At 41.0% G+C, this 21,969-nt stretch overlaps 1 protein-coding gene across 1 annotated transcript in view; it reads right to left on the bottom strand.

Moving 5' to 3' along the window:
- The window catches only part of slc12a3 (solute carrier family 12 member 3), a 37,699-nt gene that overhangs the window by 3,610 nt on the left and 12,120 nt on the right, over positions 1-21,969 (bottom strand). The window contains exons 9-21 of the mRNA XM_028584315.1: positions 15,783-15,940; positions 15,179-15,286; positions 14,895-15,018; positions 12,639-12,740; positions 10,448-10,603; positions 10,238-10,337; positions 9,929-10,080; positions 9,662-9,777; positions 8,651-8,757; positions 8,419-8,501; positions 8,199-8,228; positions 7,837-7,935; positions 7,598-7,709 (exon numbers count right to left, since the gene is read on the bottom strand). Coding sequence (XP_028440116.1) covers positions 7,598-7,709; positions 7,837-7,935; positions 8,199-8,228; positions 8,419-8,501; positions 8,651-8,757; positions 9,662-9,777; positions 9,929-10,080; positions 10,238-10,337; positions 10,448-10,603; positions 12,639-12,740; positions 14,895-15,018; positions 15,179-15,286; positions 15,783-15,940 — 1,447 coding nt within the window. The remainder of the gene's footprint in view (positions 1-7,597; positions 7,710-7,836; positions 7,936-8,198; positions 8,229-8,418; positions 8,502-8,650; positions 8,758-9,661; positions 9,778-9,928; positions 10,081-10,237; positions 10,338-10,447; positions 10,604-12,638; positions 12,741-14,894; positions 15,019-15,178; positions 15,287-15,782; positions 15,941-21,969) is intronic.

Below are 21,969 nucleotides of genomic sequence, written 5' to 3'. Positions count from 1 at the left end.
TCTTTCTGTCATATTTGCTGAAACTGACCCTATGTTCCAGTAGAACTACATGAAGCAGGCACCACCTACAGCCTGTAGTGCGATTTGCAAAAATCCACAGCTCCCTGTTCAGATGCACAAATCAGGGCCAGGGGGGTTGTCTAACGCATTCATTCTCCCTTTTGGGGGGAGAGGCTTAGGAGACCATTTTGGGCTTTAGTGGAAAGGGGGAAAGGACTGAGAAGTTGTTGATGTTCAAATTTGGTCCTGGATCTTCACAATCCTACCTACGGCACCTTTAATTGTAATAATACTTCAGAGAAAAACATTGTACTACTACATTTACCTGACAGAGAATGTTGCAGATATACATTCTACTAACAAAATTAATCACAATTAATATACGATGCATTATTATTTATTATCCAGCATTATACTAGAGTTGAAAATGTCCACCTTGAAGTACATTGTGCTGAAAATGCCTCTCTTTTAACTTTAACTAAAATTTGAAAGCAGAACTTGTACTGTGCGGTCACAGGTGGTTTTACCATATGGCATTGGTAAAGGACCTTGTGAATGTGTGTTTTTATATAATTAGTTTTTTATAAAACTCAGGCTCATCTAGAGATTTGGCATGTTCCCTTTTTTTTCGTGTAGCAATCACACATCGTGGCAGTTTTAGGTGATGTGCCCCTGCAGGGGAAGCAGGGAACCCGGCTCAGCAGCACGCAGAACAGCCGGAGAAATTTGTGCAACTGCCAGCAACAAAACGGGCTGGAGAGCCCAAGAGCCTGCACATTCATCTACCATGGGTTTGTGTATGATTAATTTCATCATTTGCATGTAGGGTAGACAGCAATCAGTTTTTTGGCAGATGACCACTTTTTGGCTCGATCAGTGAACCGCAATCAATGAGCCTTCTAGGGATGTAGCAACTCCTTGTTCCCGCTGCTGTACTGTGCATGAGACACACACGCGCACAGAGATTCCTTGATTAATCGTAGTTAAATTTTTAGGCAAGAAAGTAATCATTTACAATCCCAATATGTGGTTATTACTTCATAATAATGCCAGTTTGGACATTTGCTGTGACGTTTTTGGAGATGACAGCCACCACAGAACGTCTCTGGTGATACTATTGACTAGATTCCAGCAACAAACTCATTGCGTCTGTTTATGTATATCTCATCACATTTACTAATGCCACATCAGGGTCTTGAAGGGTTGTCCTAGGGGAAGATTTTCAACCACTACCCCTTGTAAATGTGTTCTGAGGGGCAAGTCAAAAAACGAAGGGGCACTCAAAAATAAGGGGTAGGATTAAAAATAAGAAATGGGATTGGGCCTTAGTCCGAACAGGAAAAACTGCTGAATGTGTAAACAGTTGATATTGCTAACATGTTAGCCATTAACTGTTTCAGGTGATAATATGTCGGTGTTGTTTTTACAGATTGTTTCTGTCACCTCCAAAAGGCCACAAAATCAGTGAAATCCAGTTTAAATGAACTGGAGCCATTGTTTAGGTTTTCAGTTAAACACAGTAGGAGATTTGTTTGTTTTTTTCAACAGGGAGGACAGACCCGTTACGTTCACAAGGGGCATGCATTTTGGTCATTTTGCTAAGAAGGGGGATGGTATCTAACTTTGCACGGCAGCAGCATTCTCGCGATATCACATGAAAATCCATCTCGTAAGGCTTAGAGGTAGTGGCCCTCATTTATCAACCTAACGTAGAAACCAGCGCAGATATGAGCGCAGAAATCCTCTTATGACAGGCTTCACATGGGATTCATGAAAAGTTCGTATCACACCAATCCTAGCGTAAGAACGGTCGTACATTGATAAATGCGACGGCTGGAAACGATCGTCATTTAAATATCACGCCCCAATATATTCTGGGTTTTGAGGCCTTGGCCCTACAATTTATGACATGGCGAGATGTATTCCGGCTGAGAAGCGGCAACGGTGTTGCCGTAGTAAATCGGGCTCCAGCTGAAGTTTAGCCTATTTAATTTATACATCCTTGACACATTTTCTATAGTCCTAATAGTAATATACAGGCTTCTATTGCAATCTATTAGGCCTACATGTAGGTGTACCTATAATTAAATAAACACACGGTAGAGTTTATGCAGTGTCTTTTATTTTACTCGTGTTCGTCGGAACGAGGCAACAGCTGAGGGAGAGCGCGTGTCCTCCGCCCCCCCGTGCTGTCTCCTGACAGCAGAGGGGCTGGAAAAACAAGCCAAAATAACTTGGTCAATGGCAGAAATAAATCATTCACTTGAAAGAGAAACAAAAACCTGAAGAATAAATAAAAATGTTGTGCATCGTCATGTTTCCTGTATTGAATATCATTGCCAAACATACACTATAGGCTACCTTTTAAAAGTGAGGAATAATATCCTGTCTCCTTCGTATAGCCCTCAGTTGGGGCTGTTCTGGACACTGCTCTCTGGGCATCGGGTCATCTGGCTCCATCGCTACATTTATGGCACTGTGTTTTCCTGTGCGATGTTGTGCAGAACCCCACAGGCTAAAACAATGTTGCAGACCGGCGCATAGAGGTCTTCTAAAAGAGCCAGATCTGCCATTGCTGATACGTGATCAACTGATGACTTCTCCTCCTGTTAAACTGATTATGTGCTGCACCGCAAGTCCACAGACTCAAAAACTTGCGTACACGAGTTCAGACCAGACGTGAGGTTTGATCGCAGCCTACGCTCACGTCCAAATTGATAAATGCCGAGCTTTGCGTAGGAATCGGCGTACGCCTGTCGTACGCCTGTTTTAGGTTGTACGCACGTTTCATAAATGAGGGCCACTGTGTTTGCGTCTCAACTACCAGCTTACTGAACCAATCAGCATCTGGTGAGGAGGTAACTGGCGTAGTTTAGGTGTGTGTGACGTCTGCACTGTTTGTTCAAAACAACACTGCTGGAAGTGATAGACAGATGGTTTTTGTAATCACCTGCCAGGTAGTTTCTGCCCTTTTCCAAACAGTGTCCAGTGAAGGTTCAGGGTCTCAGATGGTTTCAGATGGTTTGTTACACCCTGAAAACCGACCACATCACCACAAGTTGCAATTACGACTTCAATTTACATTTATAGTGAAGGCGCCCTCTAGTGGCTGTAGTAGTTACGACTGGAGCAAAGCAGAAAGTAAGGTGACAAAGTATAACATTTCCATGTAAGGTGCTGGATGGGTCAAACAAACACAGGACTTTCACCCAGCAGACTGGGGTTCAAGTCATGTTTGAAAATGAGTCTGATTTTAACCCAAGCCACATATAGAAAATCTTTTTCTATATGTAACTAGTGTTGGTGTCTAAACATAACCAAGTAGTTTTTTAGCCTAAACCTAGCTAACCTAACCAAACTGCGACCATTTCACAACGTTAATGGCGTGTTTAAAACCGTGACCGTTGCGTTCTCTGGTTTAGATATAAGGTAGCATTTCCTGCCCCCGCTAGGGGCGATAATTTCTTAAACACTCCTGTGGGTCGTATAAGAGGGTAGAAATAAACAACCGATATTGTCGTATGGTTTGGAGGATTTGTTGAACTATCTGGCTCGTCAGGTTATATGGCATCCCCCCTCAAATGTCCTGCTATGCTAGTCAAAATGACTGCTGGGTCTTTAATAACTGGATAGTTCATTGATCTCCATAAGCAATTCTGCATTTCCTTTCATTTCATTCATACACTTTTTTTAGACAGCTTTTTGGCAAATGTGCTGAAAAATCAGACTAAAGGCCTTTACTACGGTGGCCCTGAGAGGCCACAGCACGCAACAATAAGACAACACGTGCAAATAAACCACAGCACACACTAATAAGACAACACGTGCAAATAAGACAACACATGCAAATAAACCACAGCACGCAACAATAAGACAACACGTGCAAATAAGACAACACGTGCAAATAAACCACAGCACGCACTAATAAGACAACACATGCAAATAAGACAACACGTGCAAATAAGACTGCACGTGCAAATAAGACAACACGCACTAATAAGAGACACGTGCAAATAAGACAACACGTGCAAATAAGACAACACGCACTAATAAGACAACACGTGCAAATAAGACAACACGTGCAAATAAGACAACACGCACTAATAAGACAACACGTGCAAATAAGACAACACGTGCAAATAACACAACACGCACTAATAAGACAACACGTGCAAATAAGACAACAATCACTAATAAGACAACACGTGCAAATAAGACAACACGTGCAAATAAGACAACACGTGCAAATAAGACAACACGCACTAATAAGACAACACGTGCAAATAAGACAACACGTGCAAATAAGACAACGCGCACTAATAAGACAACACGTGCAAATAAGACAACACGTGCAAATAAGACAACACGTTCAAATAAGACAACACGCACTAATAAGACAACACATGCAAATAAGACAACACGTGCAAATAAGACAACACGCACTAATAAGACAACACATGCAAATAAGACAACACGTGCAAATAAGACAACACGTGCAAATAACACAACACGAACTAATAAGACAACACGTGCAAATAAACCACAGCACACACTAATAAGACAACACATGCAAATAGCCCACACCACAACGGAAGTGTTTCCAGGGGACACTTTTAAGTGATGCACATGTGCCTCAACCATTGGCTTTCCGATACATAGACAGACCAACAACAGGACAATTTTAACAATTTTCGCCATTTTATTCATCACTCAATTCACTTCTGAATACATTTTAGGCAAGAAATTAACTCTTTAGATTTCGAATATAGGCAGTCTTGCAAAAATCGTTACCGAATTGACAATTTGTTTCAAAGTTTTCGGAATTGAGTAGCTCCATAAAGTGACGCGACAACCAGCTAGCGCCTGCCGGGGCGCTAGCTTGTCACTCAGACAGTCCTGCTCAGAGACCCCGCTCTAAGCTGGAGGTCTCTCAGACCGCTCTCGTAAATAAGAGGTTTTTATTTCGCCGTTGATGGATTATTTGTTTAAGTATCACAACACATGTCCATTTTAAGAGTAACCTGTGGTTAACTGCATTTTCGGAGTTAAACTCCACAAGCGCTTGCAGGCTTAACAACCTCGCTTGCCAGCTGTCACACACACACACACACGCACACACACACACACACACACACACACACAAAAAACACACACACACACACACAGATACATAATTATAAAATATTGAGCACCCTACTTGTGCCAGACTGCCAGTAGGCTACATTCATTTAAAATTAAACATTGCAGTTGGTGCTGAGTGGAGCGTTGGTGGCATTGATTCTTAATTTCCCACGAAGCTGATCGGTTACGTGTCAGTTAAACTTCTCATCTCCAATCCTATCTGTATTTGTGAGAAGTGGCGCTGTCCTGAGTTGAAAGCCTATTTTACGGCTTTAGCCGCTGTCCATTTCCTAAAATTCTGAAATGCAAACCTTTTTTTTTTAAGCGCGTGCGCACGTGAGCACCCACGGGGAAAACATAAATCGGCGCCTACACACACACACACACACACACACACACACACACACACACACAGGGAGAGATACCCGTTTCTCTTCAGGAGAATTGTTTAAATTTTTTATTACTAATTAAATTATTATTAGCTTTAATTTTATTGTTTATGGTTTAGCTCTAACACCCCTAACTTATTCAAAAGAGTGGAACGCAATCCCTACTAGTATTAGTGTATTAGTTTAAGTCAGTTTAAATTATAAAAAGAAGTAGGCCTATGCACTGGCGTGTCCTAGATGTCCCTATTAGTGTTATGTGGAATTATCATTTATATATTATGGTAGTGCACTGTAAATGCCTAGGGACAACAGATGGAAATTAGCAATTCAAATTAAAAGGTTGGTGTCTCCCCTTTAGTCTACATAACATGTCATAGCATGTTACCACTTTATGTACAACTGTTCATTTATCATACATACTAAAACTCAACTTCTAATAAATCAGAAAACAAATACACCAACAAAAAAGTATGAGCTAAATACCAAATCTAATGTATAGCCTATGTCATAATTTAAACAAGTCTCCCGCATCTGCCTGCTGCGCTCTGGCCGTGTGTGTGTGTTTGTGTGTGTGTGTGTCTGCAAAGGCGCGGATTTATGTTTTCCAAAGTGGGTGCTCACGGGCACACGCCCTTCAAAAAAAAAGGAGTCAAAAATTGTTTGCATTTCAGAACGTTAGGAAATGGACAGCGGCCGACGCGAACACACACACCTATTAACTCGATAATAAAGGCGTAAAATAGGCTTTCAACTCAGGATTGGAGATGAGTAGTTAAACTGGCACGTAACCGCGATCAGCTTCGTGGGAAATTAAGAATCAATTCCACCAACATAACCAATCCCACCATGACAGACGCTCCACTCAGCACCAACTGCTATGTTTAATTTTAAATGAATGTGGCCTACTGGTAGTCTGGTACATGTAGGGTGCTCAGTATTTTATTATTATGTATCGGAGTGTGTGTGTGTGTGTGTGTGTGTGTGTGTGTGTGTGTGTGTGTGTGTGTGTGTGTGTGTGTGGGTTTTGTGTGTGTGTGTGTGTGTGTGTGTGTGTGTGACGGCCGGCCAGCGAGGTTGTTAAGCCTGCATGCGCTTGTGGAGTTTAACTCCGAAAATGCAGCTAACCACAGTTTACTCTTAAAATGGACATGTGTTGTGATACTTAAGCAAATAATCCATCAACAGCGAAATAAAAGCCTCTTATTTACAAGAGCGGGACTGTCTGAGCGACGAGCTAGCGCCCCGGCAGGCGCTAGCTGGCTGTCGCGTCACTTTACGGAGCTACTCAGTTCCGAAAACATTGAAACAAATTGTCAATCAGCATCGATTTTTGCAAGACTGCCTATATTCGAAATCTAAAGAGTTCATTTCTCGCCTAAAATGTATTCAGAAGTGAATTTAGTGATGAATAAAATGGCGAAAATTGTTAAAATTGTCCTGTTGTTGGTCTGTCTATGTACCGGAAAGCCAATGGTTGAGGCAAATGTGCATCACTTAAAAGTGTCCCCTGGAAACACTTCCGTTGTGCTGTGGTTTATTTGCACGTGTTGTCTTATTAGTGCGTGTTGTCTTATTTGCACGTGTTGTTTTATTTGCACGTGTTGTCTTATTAGTCCATGTTGTCTTATGAGTGCGTGCTGTGGTTTATTTGCACGTGTTGTCTTATTAGTGCGTGCTGTGGTTTATTTGCACGTGTTGCCTTATTTGCACGTGTTGTCTTATTGTTGCGTGCTGTGGTTTATTTGCATGTGTTGTCTTATTTGCACGTGTTGTCTTATTAGTGTGTGCTGTGGTTTATTTGCACGTGTTGTCTTATTGTTGCGTGCTGTGGCCTCTCAGGGTCACCGTACTTTACACACCAGGGGTGACAAACTTTACTCCTTTCAATCTTGACAAAGGCAGCGCAAACCAGATCCACTCCTCTTGTTCTTACTTTCACCATAAAGGTCCTAGACAGCAGAAATGTTTACCTGCCAGTATGAATATTTCCAGGCAAGCATTTCACGTTTTCATGTTGTTTATTCATAACGCTCAAAGTGTGTAAAGGCCTTTAGGTATAAACACCCCACAGTAATCTGAGTGCTTACTCCTCTCTCTGTTGTTCCTTCTTGGCGGTTTCTCCCCCCACAAACACTCGGACCTTACATCTGGCCCAGCGCTTCCTCCGAGTCAGCAGGTATGGCAGCAGGAGGGTCAGACCTGGTAAGCCACACACACACACACACACACACACACACACACACACACACACACTGATGAGGAAACCTGTGGTAATATTCTTGATGGAAGTAATGACGATTATAGATAGATGAATATGTAATTAGACCTCCATCATCAGACAGCCAGTACACATCAATGGTCTTTTTTTCTTGTTTTTTCTGGAACACCGTACTAGTCTGAGGCTCTGGTTCAATGGAGATAGAAGCTGCAAAGAATTGTGTACACGTAAAGAAATATATATATATATATATATATATATATAAGTTCACAATTGTTAAACATTTACCATTCAGTACTATTCACAGCTTGGATTTTTCCAGATTCAAGGGCAACTCAGGCCAATTTTACTGAAGAATGTTCACAATTTCCATTATACGTAAAATAAATTAATCCTAATGATACGATCATGCATATACATACATGTAGTACTTGTTTGAATAGGGGAAGGGGCAGAGATGGTGTTGATACTCTCTTGTCCTCCATCATAGCCTGGATTAACTGAAATAAAAACAGAGGAATTTGCGTTGTATATTGATTCACTTGTAGTCAGTAACTCAAATGATGGATGCATGTGGACAACATGGCCCTTGTTAACATTAGTGTAGCTGCAGAAGCAGTCAAAGTTTATTGATGGTGCAAAATTAATTTACTTTGTGTGCTCCACTCTAATTTGAAATAAGGCTCTTACCATGTGATTGACAGGTATGAGAGACATCCAGTCCCTCCTTCATTCTCAGAATGCAAACGCCGTACTGTAGGTCAAATGCATCACTGAAACACAGGTTGGACAGCTTTATTGCAAAAATATGATTATTAGTGCTTATAACAATGGTATACACACACACACACACACACACACACACACACACACACACACACACACACACACACACAGGTGTATGAAGCCCCACTGTACTCACTGCAGTATTCCTATGTAGTTGTATGCAGCCTGAGGTGTGTCACTGCGACAGTCTTTCTTGAAACCCATCAGAAGAACATTTGGCCTAATACGTCCCAAACCTGCCGCCTGGTGGACAGTTAAGATGAGGAGAAGATGATATAAATCAAGCCTGTGTCACAAAGCAAGTTCAACTTCCTCAGGCTCTCTTTGAGGTATTTGGCTTCACTGAAACTAATATTGACCATCCTAGATAACATAGCTGGTTACCAACTGGCTTTGTTAATTCTGACTTTAAGCCAGCTGTGAGCATGACATGAAAGAAGCCATTGCCACATGGCTTGCATCTGGAAGAGGAATGTTTTTGACATGGAATTGTGTGTTTGTTTGTTTTTTTCATTTTTGAAATCATATCACATAAGATTAAACATTTAATAGGTGGGCCATTTGTTGATGTAGTAATGCAATGATAGTGGAAATATGACAACCAGCAATACAGTAAATCATCCAGAGGAGGCTCTCATCACCACGCCCCTTTCTGGGGGAAAACAATCCCACGTTGAACATATCTCCAAACCTTTACTTTAAACTAAATGTTTTAAATTAGTAATGCCAGAGAGTTGTTGTGTAGTTGGTTGCACCAACAATACATCCAAAATCCCTGATCTCCAATTTGTTCCCCTGCCATGTCCTAAAAAAGATCTTGATAGATGGGCTTTGGCTCCAAGCTACCTTTACCGCATTTCCAGTAAAAAAAGATTTGCCATGCAAAGCAAAGTCTCTCTACTGGTTTGTAACAATGCTGCTGTAGTTCCTTTGGGAGTGGTGACTCAATTTCTTCACGACTGCTGATTGGTCAGGAGGTGGTTCTCTCATATGTTTTGGTCTGTAAGGAATTGTTTGGCTGAGTTACCTTGACAAATAAACTCAGCATGAACTTTCTGAGACGGAAAAAGCCAGGGTTTACCCCAAACTTAGCTGGCTTTGTGAGACAGGCCCCAGCAAAGTTCAGTTGATGAAGTGTAATTCTGACCTGTAGCAGCATGTTAACTCCTGATCCTAGGTCTGTAGCCACAACACCTCTGTAGAATGACCTGACCTTCCGTTGGTTCAACCAGGTAACATGACGGTCGCTGCTTGCCTTTTCCACTACTGATGGGGAGGGACCAGCCTGAAAAATACAGGGTTGAAGGGATAATGATTTCAATCTTTAACTGAAGACGCTTTGACAGCTGAAACATGGCAGCTTAAAAATATGTTTGTTCTTGTGTTTTTACTGAATCAAAAATGTAATCTTCACTGGGTGGTGTGTATGTATGTGCATGTTGGGTTGGACTCACAGTGACTACATTGCAACACATCATGAGACTGAGACCCTTTGTGAAACAGGCGACGAGATCCACCAGAGCTGGGCGACTGCTGGGAGGACCTGTTAGCACCAAACACTGGGGTCTGAAAAGTGAGTATAATTTGTGTAAAGTTGGATGTTGAGCAGGTTAGTGCAGACCTTTGTTGATCTTTAATCAATAATTAATTGGTTCTGTGACCCATTCATTGTTTTTACAGTTGGCATAAATGAGACTGACAAAGACTTGGACATGATCTTGACCTGTAATTCTTGACATGGTCCTCCACATGGTTGAGACCTACACACTGGTTTAAAGCGATGTTGTAGGAGCTCGCCTGCACTGAAGAGCCCCAGTTTACAGCTAAGCACAGAGAAGAGCAGCAGAGTAAGAATGGAGTAGAAGATGACAGCTGATGGTGTGTGATATCACATTGTGGTTTGTCTAGCTGTACTGTATACGTGCGAGTTTACCAGGTTTCTTGTAGAGTGTATATCCCAAAAGGACGAAGACAACGCCAAAGGCAATGAGGGCCGCCCACCAAGTCAGCAGGAACATGATAATCACGCTACACACAGCACACAGCAACGACAGCCACTTACTGTAGAACCTGAATGACGGACGCCAACCTGTAGATAAACACACATACACACGTGTATAACATACACACAATGTCTACACACTCTCATTGATAAGGAATTCTGCTTTCTCCTAACAGCTGGAATTCTGCTATGTTTCATTGCTTGTAATGTCAAGTCTTGTAATCATTTCATATGTGGATTTTTCTGTCTTAATATTAATTATTAATTAATTTAATTCATGCATGCAGTCATGCATAAATCTGTCTGTGCATTAAATGAGACTTATTATGCTTTTCCTTATTTTCTGTCTTTATATATATATATCATGCAGCATTACGCAGAGGTTTACCGCAGTATTTATATGTTTACAACAATTTGCGACTGTTAACACCTTGCCAACACAGCATCAACTAGTGTCCCCCACTCTGAGATACAATTTGAAGATGAAAGAAAGTCTAATAGGCAAACACCCTTTTCTTCATGCAGTTTTTGTCACAAACAGTATTAAAGTTCGGGCTGATAATGAGGAAATTAAGGGTAACAATTGCACAAGAGCTTAACGGCTGTATTTTCAGACTTTGACATTTGATGATATATGCACAGTTTTAAAGACAGATATTTAGTTATTTACACTGTGCTCTGCCGTTATCTAATGCTAGGGTATTTGATATTTCATGCAGTCAGGCCATCTCCTCCTCCTGTGCTCCGTAGCGGACAATGTGACGGCGAGACAGCGCCGATTAAATATTAAGAACAAATTTCTATTTAAGATTTGAGTTGAAGGTGTTTATAGAACAGTTATCACTCAGTAAAAGCGTAAATAACACTGCTGGATTTCATCTTCATGGTAACGTGGATGATATGGAGTGAAAAAATGTGCTAAAAAATATTATGAGTAATCTTATTCCCATTTACTTTCTGCAGTCTGACTTCAGTTCACCACCTCACCAGCTGCGTCGCATTTCTCACCATTCCTATTTTGTCTCCAAAAATGGTTCAGAGTTTGCGTGGAGGACCGCACATTGTCCCGTCAAGTTTGTTTTTTATAAATCACAAACTTTGCGTGGGATGTGGCGTACGCACGTTTTCAGCCCCATTTTGTGCGTACACCCCTTTTATAAATGAGACCCATGAACATTCCGCTTCCAACTGTTTTTTCTACTCTCTGCTTGATGTGGCGTCAATCTGTGCCAGATTTCTTTGTATGGTCATCTGCTCCAGGCCATAGACTGTAAAAAAAAGATTGCCTTGTAATTTTGGAGCCAGAGTCTGCGCAGTAGTGATCGAGGGGTGGAGCCACTCTATCGTCCCGCCCATACACCCACCCAACCAATCCTGAGTCAATCAAAGCTCTCAATCATGATGTTTCACCTCGTTTTCACGGAATAAAATAACTTATTAAAACAAAAACATATCAGAAAAATGAACGTTCGAACAAACATCAGCATGATTAAAACTACCTTCAATGAGAGAAACCATCTTTGGGAAAAATTTATTTGAGGTATACTTGATTTTTTTGTTTTGCCCATGTCCCATCTACTAACATGGAGGGGCTGGGATTTATGACCTATTGCAGTATAGGTCATGAATCCTGCCAGCCACCAGGGAGCAGCCGAGATGTTTTGGCTTCACTTACACAGTCTATGCATCAACCCCTGCTCCAGGCACATTACTTCAGTGTTTACATACTGTACACTGCTACATGTAGCTACATGCTAACATCAGGTAGACCTGTAATCTTGGTTGCAGATGATACTTTTTCCCTAATTTCAGATCACATTCCTGCTGGAACATGTCTGGTTATGGTTCAGAAGCTTTGTCACAGTATAATGTGCTGCTACAGCCCATCTGGGCTTTTTTGGGAGGGGGGCTTACGAGACAGGCGCTACAACAGCGTCTCAGACGCAGGGTGAATACAGGTGCATTAGCAATGAGCACTATGAGAAAAATAAAGTGTTTTATTAACATTTAAGCATGACATGTTCTAGTGGAAACACAAAATACGTACGTACAAAGTATGAACCAGAAAATAAGCATGATAGGTCACCTTTAAAGCAAAATATGTTGTTTCTGAGTTTTCTACCTGGTGAGTTGGTGATTGAGGCATGGAAGCAGCTGAAGTTGATCAGAGCGTATGAGCACAGGAAGAAGTTAGAGATGATGGGAGCAATGGTGTTCAACTCGGCTGGTGGAGAAAGACAGAAATGGAGAAGACAGAAATTAAGAGAACCGTGGTTTAAAGTTCTAATTCTTAAGATTTTCATGAAAAAAAAAAAATTATGGTCAGTATTAACACTAGCTCCGCCAGACCTTTTTGGGTACTGTATCTGCCAGACCCAACTTCCAAGTCTTTATCCTTTTGTTTGGCTGATGGGGCATTAAAGCATCACCCCTCTCTATAGCACTGCGTTAATCTCTGTAGCAGCAAGAACACACACAGCCCCCCCACACACTATTTACAGCCAGATAGTCTATCTACCAGCTTAATTCCAGACAAAACTTATATACTCTTAACAGTGTACATATTTTCGCACTTCCACCCCATGCACTAATATTCTGGTGATGTTCATTTGCGCTGTATGTTGTAACAGGTAACCTTTAAAGTTGTTAGAGTTGTCTAAAGGTTATTTTTTTTAAAGACCTTCAGGAAACGTTCTCTGTTCAGCCATCGCCATTGTCAGAACCAGCTGTCTTGTCCGCACAGATAGGAGAGTGGTCCGACTAAGTCCTTACTAAGCTGACAGATAGCAGAAATATATAGGACAAAATTTGTGTTTTTATGTATTGATTTGATTTACAGATTACAGTGAAACCAGAAAGCTCATTGTTACAATGGGAGCCTTTTTATGCTTCTAAAAAGTGTAAAAACATTATATATTTGCCAAAATAACATACCCCCATTTAATGTATTGCTTGTTTAAGGATAAAGGAACGAGATCATGCGCTGGTACAGTATACTGTTATAAACTTTTTGGGATGTCTGAACTAAATTTGCCACTGAAGATCAGCTGGACTGATGTGTAAATGTCACAAAAGCACCTTTATATGTTTTTATGTCTGTATATATTGGTGTGCTTCAATTATTGTGCTTTGTTAATTTATTACCGTAAACAGCTGTAGCGGAAACAGATGTCATTTAGTGTAGTAGCCTACCCTGGGGCTTTTATTTTTCTAATATGTATATTACAACAAAACATTTGGTCCTACAGGTTATGACTGCTGATGGTTGTTGTTGATTTTGCATACGTGCCAAATTGTAATTATATGGGTGATTATTGGTCGAACTGTTGAGCTAGGCTATGCTCAATGTTTTATATACTGTATGCCTCACACGCCGGGAGACGGGCACCTCACACGCTGGGAAACGGCCGCGGGGGATACGCGACAATAACGGGATGGCGGAGGTTAGGTTTAGGAAAAAACAACAGGGAAAGGACGCCTCACACGCCATGAAACGGCCGGGGGGAGGACGCCTCACACGCTGGGAGATGGCCGCAGGGAACGCGCGACAGGGGACGTGTGACAATAACGGGATGGCGGAGGTTGGGTTAAGGGAAAAAACAACGGGGAAAGGACGCTTCACACGCCGGGAGACTGCTACAGGTAACGCGCGACAATAACGGGACGGTTAAAGGGGAAACAAAACGCCACACGTTTGAGTTAGAAGAAATCATAAATAGCATAATCTTTCTTTTAGCAAACATTGAAAACGGGTCCCACAGACCCGAACACCACACAAGGGTTAAGTGCATTATTTATATCTAAATCTAAAATTTGAAAAATACAGCACTTGATAAGCCTACCTGCGTTCTCTTATACTAGAGGTTCTTTGGATAATATGAGCTATAGTTGTAGTAGTGGTTGTAGGGGCAGCGGCGCTGTTGTAGGGCAGGGGCTAACAGGCGCGACTGCACCTTAACTGCCTTGAAGAGACTGCTGGTTATTGCAGCAATTTCTCCAAAGTGACTTCCAATAATTGCATTCAACAATGAAGGTACAAACTCTGAACAGCAAGAATCATAAAAAAATAAGTACATAAGCTTCAAATAAGAAAAACTACAAAGTGTCCCATGTAAATGCAACATGTAAGTGCAATATATATATATATATATATATATATATATATATATATATATATATATATATATATATATATATATATATATATAATTTCTATTTTTGCACTTTTCACATTTTGAGTTTCCATTTGCAAAACTAATTTTCGAGCCCATATTCTAATAAAAAAAGTTTCAGGACATTCCCAGTTCTATTCAAACTATAATCGCTAAAGATCCTCCTGGTCACCTATAGGGGTCAGAGGTTCTCTTCAAAGCCTCACCAATGAGAATGAAGCAGGAAGCGATGATGTACGTTAATAGGTAGCCTCTGAGTGGTTCATTATTCTTGCCGTAACCTTTGCCAAAGAAGCCGATGAAAGGGTAGAGTTTGTCCTTACATAGGCACTACCAGAAAAAAAAATTGTTACAACAGAGAATATAAGGAAAAAAAGCTTGTGTTTAAACAGGCACAGGGAGATGGAAAATGTTTCACTGATATATAAATAGAAAAAAAAATATTCACAACATATAGTGTATAGCGTATCTGGTGTGTGCTTGTGTGTACCTGAAAGACTTTGGGAGCAGACACCAGGCAGGCCAAAGCAGAGGACAATGTTGCTCCAAATATACCAGCAGTGATGAGAGGGGCGAAGGCTGACACCATGCTCATCGACTAGAGAAAGAAATGTGCTGTTTGGTTATTAGTTTCATCTCTCTCACCAGAGGAGAAACTGTCTGTTTGTTCACAGGGTGACCTACTGTTGTGTAGGTAATGTAACTGATTATTATAGAGGGAGACTCAATAATGTATGCAGAATTATATTAGTGTTGCCTCATTGCTGTCAGTGTTTTCATTGTGTTATGTGTATTCTTCTTCATAAATGTCTTTGAACTGACAGACGACAAGACAGCTTTATGTTTTGGCAACCTCAAGTATCAACAGGAGGTCAATGTTTGAATGTTTGAAATTCTAAAGGACTTCATTACCCAGAAACCATGTAAGGAGTTGGTTTGTGCTTTGCATATTCATTTTGTGATTTAGACAGAAAACAATATGAGGTAATTTGACATAAAAACAGTATCTTGCAAGGCTTCAAATTGAGAAACAGAGAGTGGAATAAAGACAGATTTCAGTAATTTTTGTGTTTTGTGAGTGAGCTTGTGCTGACCTGATAGTAGTTACTGATGCCGTAGGTGCATGTTTTATTGGTGATACATTCTGTGAAGTCCCATCCATATTGACAAGCTTCACCAAGACAAACCCCAGATGAGGACGGTAATAGAGTGTCATTTAACCCGCCAGATGCATCCCTCACCACACAGGATCCTGGGAGTAAAACAACACACATGGACACAACTATGCATAAAGAAATTGCATATGCGTACACACAAGATTTTCAACCTAAAACCCAAAAATAATAAAGAAATTTAAATATATAATATATAAAATGCATTTTGTAATCCTGAAAATAATTATTTCATGCATATTGTCTGTAACTATTACTGACGCTTGTTAATGGTAGAAATAAAATCAATGTTCCAAAATTTTAGCTTATGACTTCCTATAATGTGTCTGCATGTTCTTATTATGGCAACATATCCATACCCAAATTCATTGTAAATGTTTCAATTAATTCAACTTTTGTTATTATACTTACTTATACGTACAACTAAACCCCAGTCTTGTCGAGATAGTGCAACATGCTAATAATATTTAAAATATACAATATGTAACTGTAAAGGTTATGTGCAAAATTCTGCAAGGTAATTTTAAGGTTCAGTGGGTAACTTTTGTAAAAATAACTTTTTGTAATATTTCCTGAAGCTGTCGCTATATCTTGACTAGGGTTGGGTACCAAAACTCGGTGCCAATAGGGAACCGGTGCCGACGTAAACGGTAGTAACGAGACCGAATAAGAACAAAAGTTTCGGTGCCTCATTTCAGTGCCTGACTTTACACTACACCTGACAGCATGTAACGTTAGCCTACCTTTAGCTAGCAGCTGGATTAATCACGGTTAAAATGCTGACAGCTAACGTTAAACAGTGTAAAGTGTGACTGTATTTCACTGTGGAGGACTTCAACAGCGGGATGTAACAGTCTGCTCTGCAGCGCAGCAGCTGCCGTTGTCGCAATTCATAGATATATAGTATGTTTATATGGTCGGAATTAAACAACACAGACGGTGCGTTCACTTGCAGCTGCCGTTGTCGGAATTAAACAACACAGACGGTGCGTTCACTTGCAGCTGCCATTGTCGGAATTAAACAACACAGATTCACTTAAAACTGGTAGCCTCGTGGTGCATTGACAGTAATTGTAAAATATCCTTTTCCCATCTGGGGTTCAACAGCAATTTACTGGTGAAATAAGTTATTGTTATAGTTATTACGTTATTATTAAATCTTTAATTTTGACCATGGCCTTAGCAATAAACAAGTCACTGACTGTTGTTTACTACCCTTATTTCTTTTTTTTTTTTTTTTTTTTTTTTTTTTACTTTATTGAAAAGTACCGGTTCAGGCACCGTTTAGGCACCAGCACCGTTTTAAAAGTATCGATTTAGCACCGGAATCGAAAAAAAAAAAAAACGATACCCAACCATAATCCTGACAGTAGCACATTAGACAGATAAAAAACAAATAAAATGTTCCCCTGACTCAACCTACTGCTACTGATAGCATTTGCAAGTTTCCACCGTGCCTTAAGATTAACAACCAATCAGATCTGAGTAGTCTGTAACGCAGTGTCAATGACTCACGAACTGCAGTCAAACTGTAAAATTCAACATCTTGATTTATATTTGATCAGTGCTGCCTAGTTTTACAGTTTGACAGCAGTTTACCAGTAGTCATTGACACTGCGTTAGAGACACCTCAGCTCTGATTGAATGTTTTCCTTATGCTATTAGGAGTACCAGGAACAGGCAGAGAAGCGTGATTTTTTTTTTCATTCACGTAGTACTGTCTGGATATAGTGACAGTTTGAGCAAATATGACAAAACGTTATTTTCTATGAAAGTTACCAACTGTAGCTTTAAGTGTGTTGTTTTCATACAATGTAAACATAGCAGACATACTGTATACATAGTGCAAAGGTATAACTTGAAGAAGCAAAAATATGTAACTGTCATACATTTTTAAGAACACTGTACTTCAGGACTGTGCACAAGGTGTGGATAGTGGCAGTAGTAGTAGTAGAAGACCAACCAGTTGATACAATGTGAACTTTTGAGAACAGGACTAAACTAATTTTGCCAATAAAATGTACATGAATTAATATGCTATGTTTTCTGACTGACAAGTACTGAAGTTATGTTTCTTTTCCAGGATTGAGGTTTAATGGGAAACCATTGAACAGCGCCAACTAGAAACTATTATATGTACATTTAATCAGAATAAAGATGTCATGTGTTTTGACTCTGTTAGTAGCTAATTAAACCATGATAATCAACCTGTCACTGGCTCAGTCTGTCATACCATACAGTGCTTCAATGAGTCCACCATCAGTCCTGTACCCAAGAGACTAGTCTGCTTGAAATATTACCGCCCAGTGGCACTTACCTCTGTAGTGATAGAATGCTTTTAACGGCTGGTCAAGAATTAAATCTGCTCTTCACTACCTAGGCAGCATAGTAGACCCATAACAATTTGCCTACCGTCCTAACCGATCAAGGGAAGATGTCATAGCACACTTTCTCCACACCACCCTATCTTACCAGGTAAAGAAGAATGTGAGATTACTGTTCATTGATTACAGTTTAGCGTTTAACACCCTAGTTCCCTCCAGGCTTGTCACAAAGCTCAAGGACCTGGGATTAAACACCTCACTGTGCATGTGGATCCTTAACTTCCTGACAGACAGATCCCAATTTGTGAGGTTGGGTGGACACACAGCTTCCACCATCATCCTTAACACCCAGGGATGTGTTATAAGTCTCCTGCTGTATTCCCTGTACACACACGACAGTGTAGCCACTTTTGACTCCAACACCATCATCAAGTTTAATAACAACACAACTGTGGTGGGACTGATCACAGACAACAATTAAAAAGGCCTACCTGAAAGAAGTAGAGGACTCACCCACTGGTGTCAGGACAACAACCTACTCAGCAAGACTTAGGAGATGAAAGTGAACTTTGGGAAGATGCAGGGAAGGAACTATGCCCACCCTTAAAGGGGTGATAGAATGATTATATAGGGTATTTCACATTGTTACTTATGGCCTCCTAATGGGGTATGTAACATTGGTTGGGCTGAAAATGGCCTGGTTGATATTTTATTGGTCCTTATGCATCTCTGTGTTTAGGCCCTATTTGTAACAAGAGCTTTTCTTCCAAATATGGTATGCTCATGAATATTTAGATGAGCTGCGCGCTGATTGGTTGAGCGAATTGCTATACACACACACATTAGAGACGTGCGCTGATTGGTTGAGCGAATTGCCATACACACACATTAGAGACGCGCGCTGATTGGTTGAGCGAATCCCCAATACACACATTAGAGACGCGACAGAATCTCATATTCCAGACACTACAATGTTTCGTTACCAAATTCACTTCTGAGACTTTTTTATGCGAGAAGTCAACTATATAAAGCTCAAATATGGGCCGTTTTACGAAAATTGATGGCTAATTGCAAATTTGGTAAGACGTGTCGGACTTTAGGAGCTCCACACAGTCTGACAAGAAAGCGGAAGCCTGCTGGGCTCCATAGGACAAAGTCACCCTTTGTGGATACTGCACTACCGGGGCTCCGCAGCCGGCTGCCGGCATAACTATAATATATTTACAGTTTGAATTTTGTCACGCCATTTATATAACATCTAGCCCAATGTCTTATAAAGCTAACTGTTGTGTCCGATTTGATTTTAAAGGAACACGCCGACTTATTGGGAATTTAACTTATTCACCGTAACCCCCAAGTCGATACATACCCTTCTCATCTCCGTGCGTGCTGTAAAGCTGTCTGACGGCTCCAGCGGCATCAGGCCAGAACAGAACAGGCAGGTGAATGGTTCCAGTAATCCTACTGCTCTGAATAAGTGACAAAATAACGCCAACATGTTCCTATTTACATGTTGTGATTTGTAGAGTCACAGCGTGTACAAAAAACAACGTAACATGAGACACGGCCATCTTCTAACCGTAAACAAACCGGGAACTATATTCTCAGGCGGAGTGATATGCTCGCAGCAAGCCTGTCTGAGAATATAGTTCCCGGTTTGTTTACAGCACGGTGGCTCAGCGCTTCTGCCTCACAGCAAGAAGGTTCTGGGTTCGAACCCAGGTCGTCCCAGGCCTTTCTGTGTGAGTTTGCATGTTCTCCTGTTCTTGCATGGGTTTTCTCCGGGTGCTCCGGTTTCTTCCCACCATAAAGACATGCATGCAACTAGGACTACAGTTGAAAATTAGCTGACTGGCTAACACTGGCGCATTTACAGAAATGTTGATTAATGTGCATTGTCCTAATATAAATAAATAAATCTTCTTCACAGGCCAACAGGCAGGGTGGTGATGGCCGCTGAACTCCGACACACAGTCGGACAAAATTTGCAATTATCCATAAATATTTGTAAAACGGCCCATATTTGAGCTTTACATGGTTGATTTCTCGCATAAAAAAGTGAATTTTGTAATGGAATAGCAGAAATCTGCGCGACCTAGATTCAGAAGACTACCTGATCTCAGGTCAGTTGTGTAGCCTATGTAAATGTTGGGGCGTGAACGTTCTCTTAATACACCCATGGGCGTGACAAAGGTACAGGTCTTGGGACGCTTACGTAAACTTCCAGCTTTGTTGAGATTCGCCCGTTTTCAGCGGCAGTTTCAAAATATGAGATTTTCATAGTAAAGGGGTGTCAATGGGATTTTGAGCTTCTATGTATGTCCTATTTACCCACCAAACTGTTGTTATTCAACTACGACAGGGTAAAATCGGTTTTCCATTCTATCACCCCTTTAATATCAACAGGTCCTCGTGGAGAGGGTAGACAGCTTCAAGTACCTTGGTGTCCATGTCACTGAGGATCTGACCTGGGCATTGCATACTGACTCAGTAGTGAGAAAGGCAAGGCAGCTGTTTCACCACAGATATTCTGAGGAATTACAGAGTATCCCCTCAAATAGTGAGGAATTTTTACTCCTGCATCATTGAGAGCATCCTGATGGGAAACATCACTGCCTGGTACAGAAACAGCACCAAAAAGGACCGCATGTCCCTGCAGAGAGTGGCTTGTTCTGCTGAACATACAATAGGCAGTGCTCTACTCTGCCTAAAGGATATTTACACCAGGCGCTGCAAGAAGAAGAAGAAGAAGAAGAAGAAGAAACCTAGGAGAATCATTCCAAACCACGTGTGTAACACCTTTTTTCTCTCTTGAGGTTGTGAAGAAGGTACAGGATACACCAAGCCAGCACTGGAGTCAATCGGATAAAAAATCTAGGAGGCACCGTTAAAGCACAGCCCCTAAAAATGGTCAAAAGCGTCCATAATTTTTACAGTAAATTCAATATGGCTGACTTCCTGATGGGTTTAGGGGAGGACTCCAAGACCAGTTTTTGTAAGTCTTGATATAATACATATGCCCACCAAATGTCATACATCTACATGAAAGTTAAAGGAGAGGGCTTCAACTCTAAAAAAAGAAAGTCAGGCAGAGCTATTGAGCCAATTTACCACACCCAAGCCCCATATCAGATATATATTTTTACCAAGCCTGACTTGTATACCACTTTTCATGATATGTCGAGTAGCCCAAGCACCTCGATTTTGCGCTCATTTAGGATTCTAGTGATCTGAGGGTAGAATCTCTTCCTGTGCCTCTCAGTGCTGCTCTGTTGTATCCAGCAGCCTACCTTCCTTACACGCTCTCAGGTACCGAAATTTGTCAGTGATTGATTTAACGTGAATCTGTCCTCGGTAGTACCAACGTTATTTGGTCAGTACCCTGAAACGTACCAAGTTTGGTACCCAACCCTATGTGCTATAGATTCTTTCATTTCGAGCCATTGAAAAGTTGAATATCATTGCTAGTTGGTAAGCACACAGTTTAGGGACCTGCCCACTGATACCGTCTGGTCCTGTTGCTTTGTTGTTGTTCACATGCTTGAAAGCCCTTCTGATAATAGGTTGGCCTGCACCAGCTACTAAAAGCTAACTCCATGCTGCGAAACCACGCTTCCAATTGACTATGCCTCACATCCAACACAGCAAATAAACTACATTTATTACATGTACAATTATCATTAAAAGAGGTAAAGGAATAGCTAAACAATTATCATGCCGAGCAAGAGAGAGCATGAAAGTGAGAGGAAGAGAGAGAGGCCATCGCTAATAGCTAATGTGATCAG

This window comes from Perca flavescens, chromosome 8 (genome assembly GCF_004354835.1).
Source record: "Perca flavescens isolate YP-PL-M2 chromosome 8, PFLA_1.0, whole genome shotgun sequence".
NCBI lineage: Eukaryota > Metazoa > Chordata > Actinopteri > Perciformes > Percidae > Perca > Perca flavescens.
Note: the sequence above shows the minus strand (reverse complement) of the source record. Positions and strands in the feature narration are given on the sequence as shown.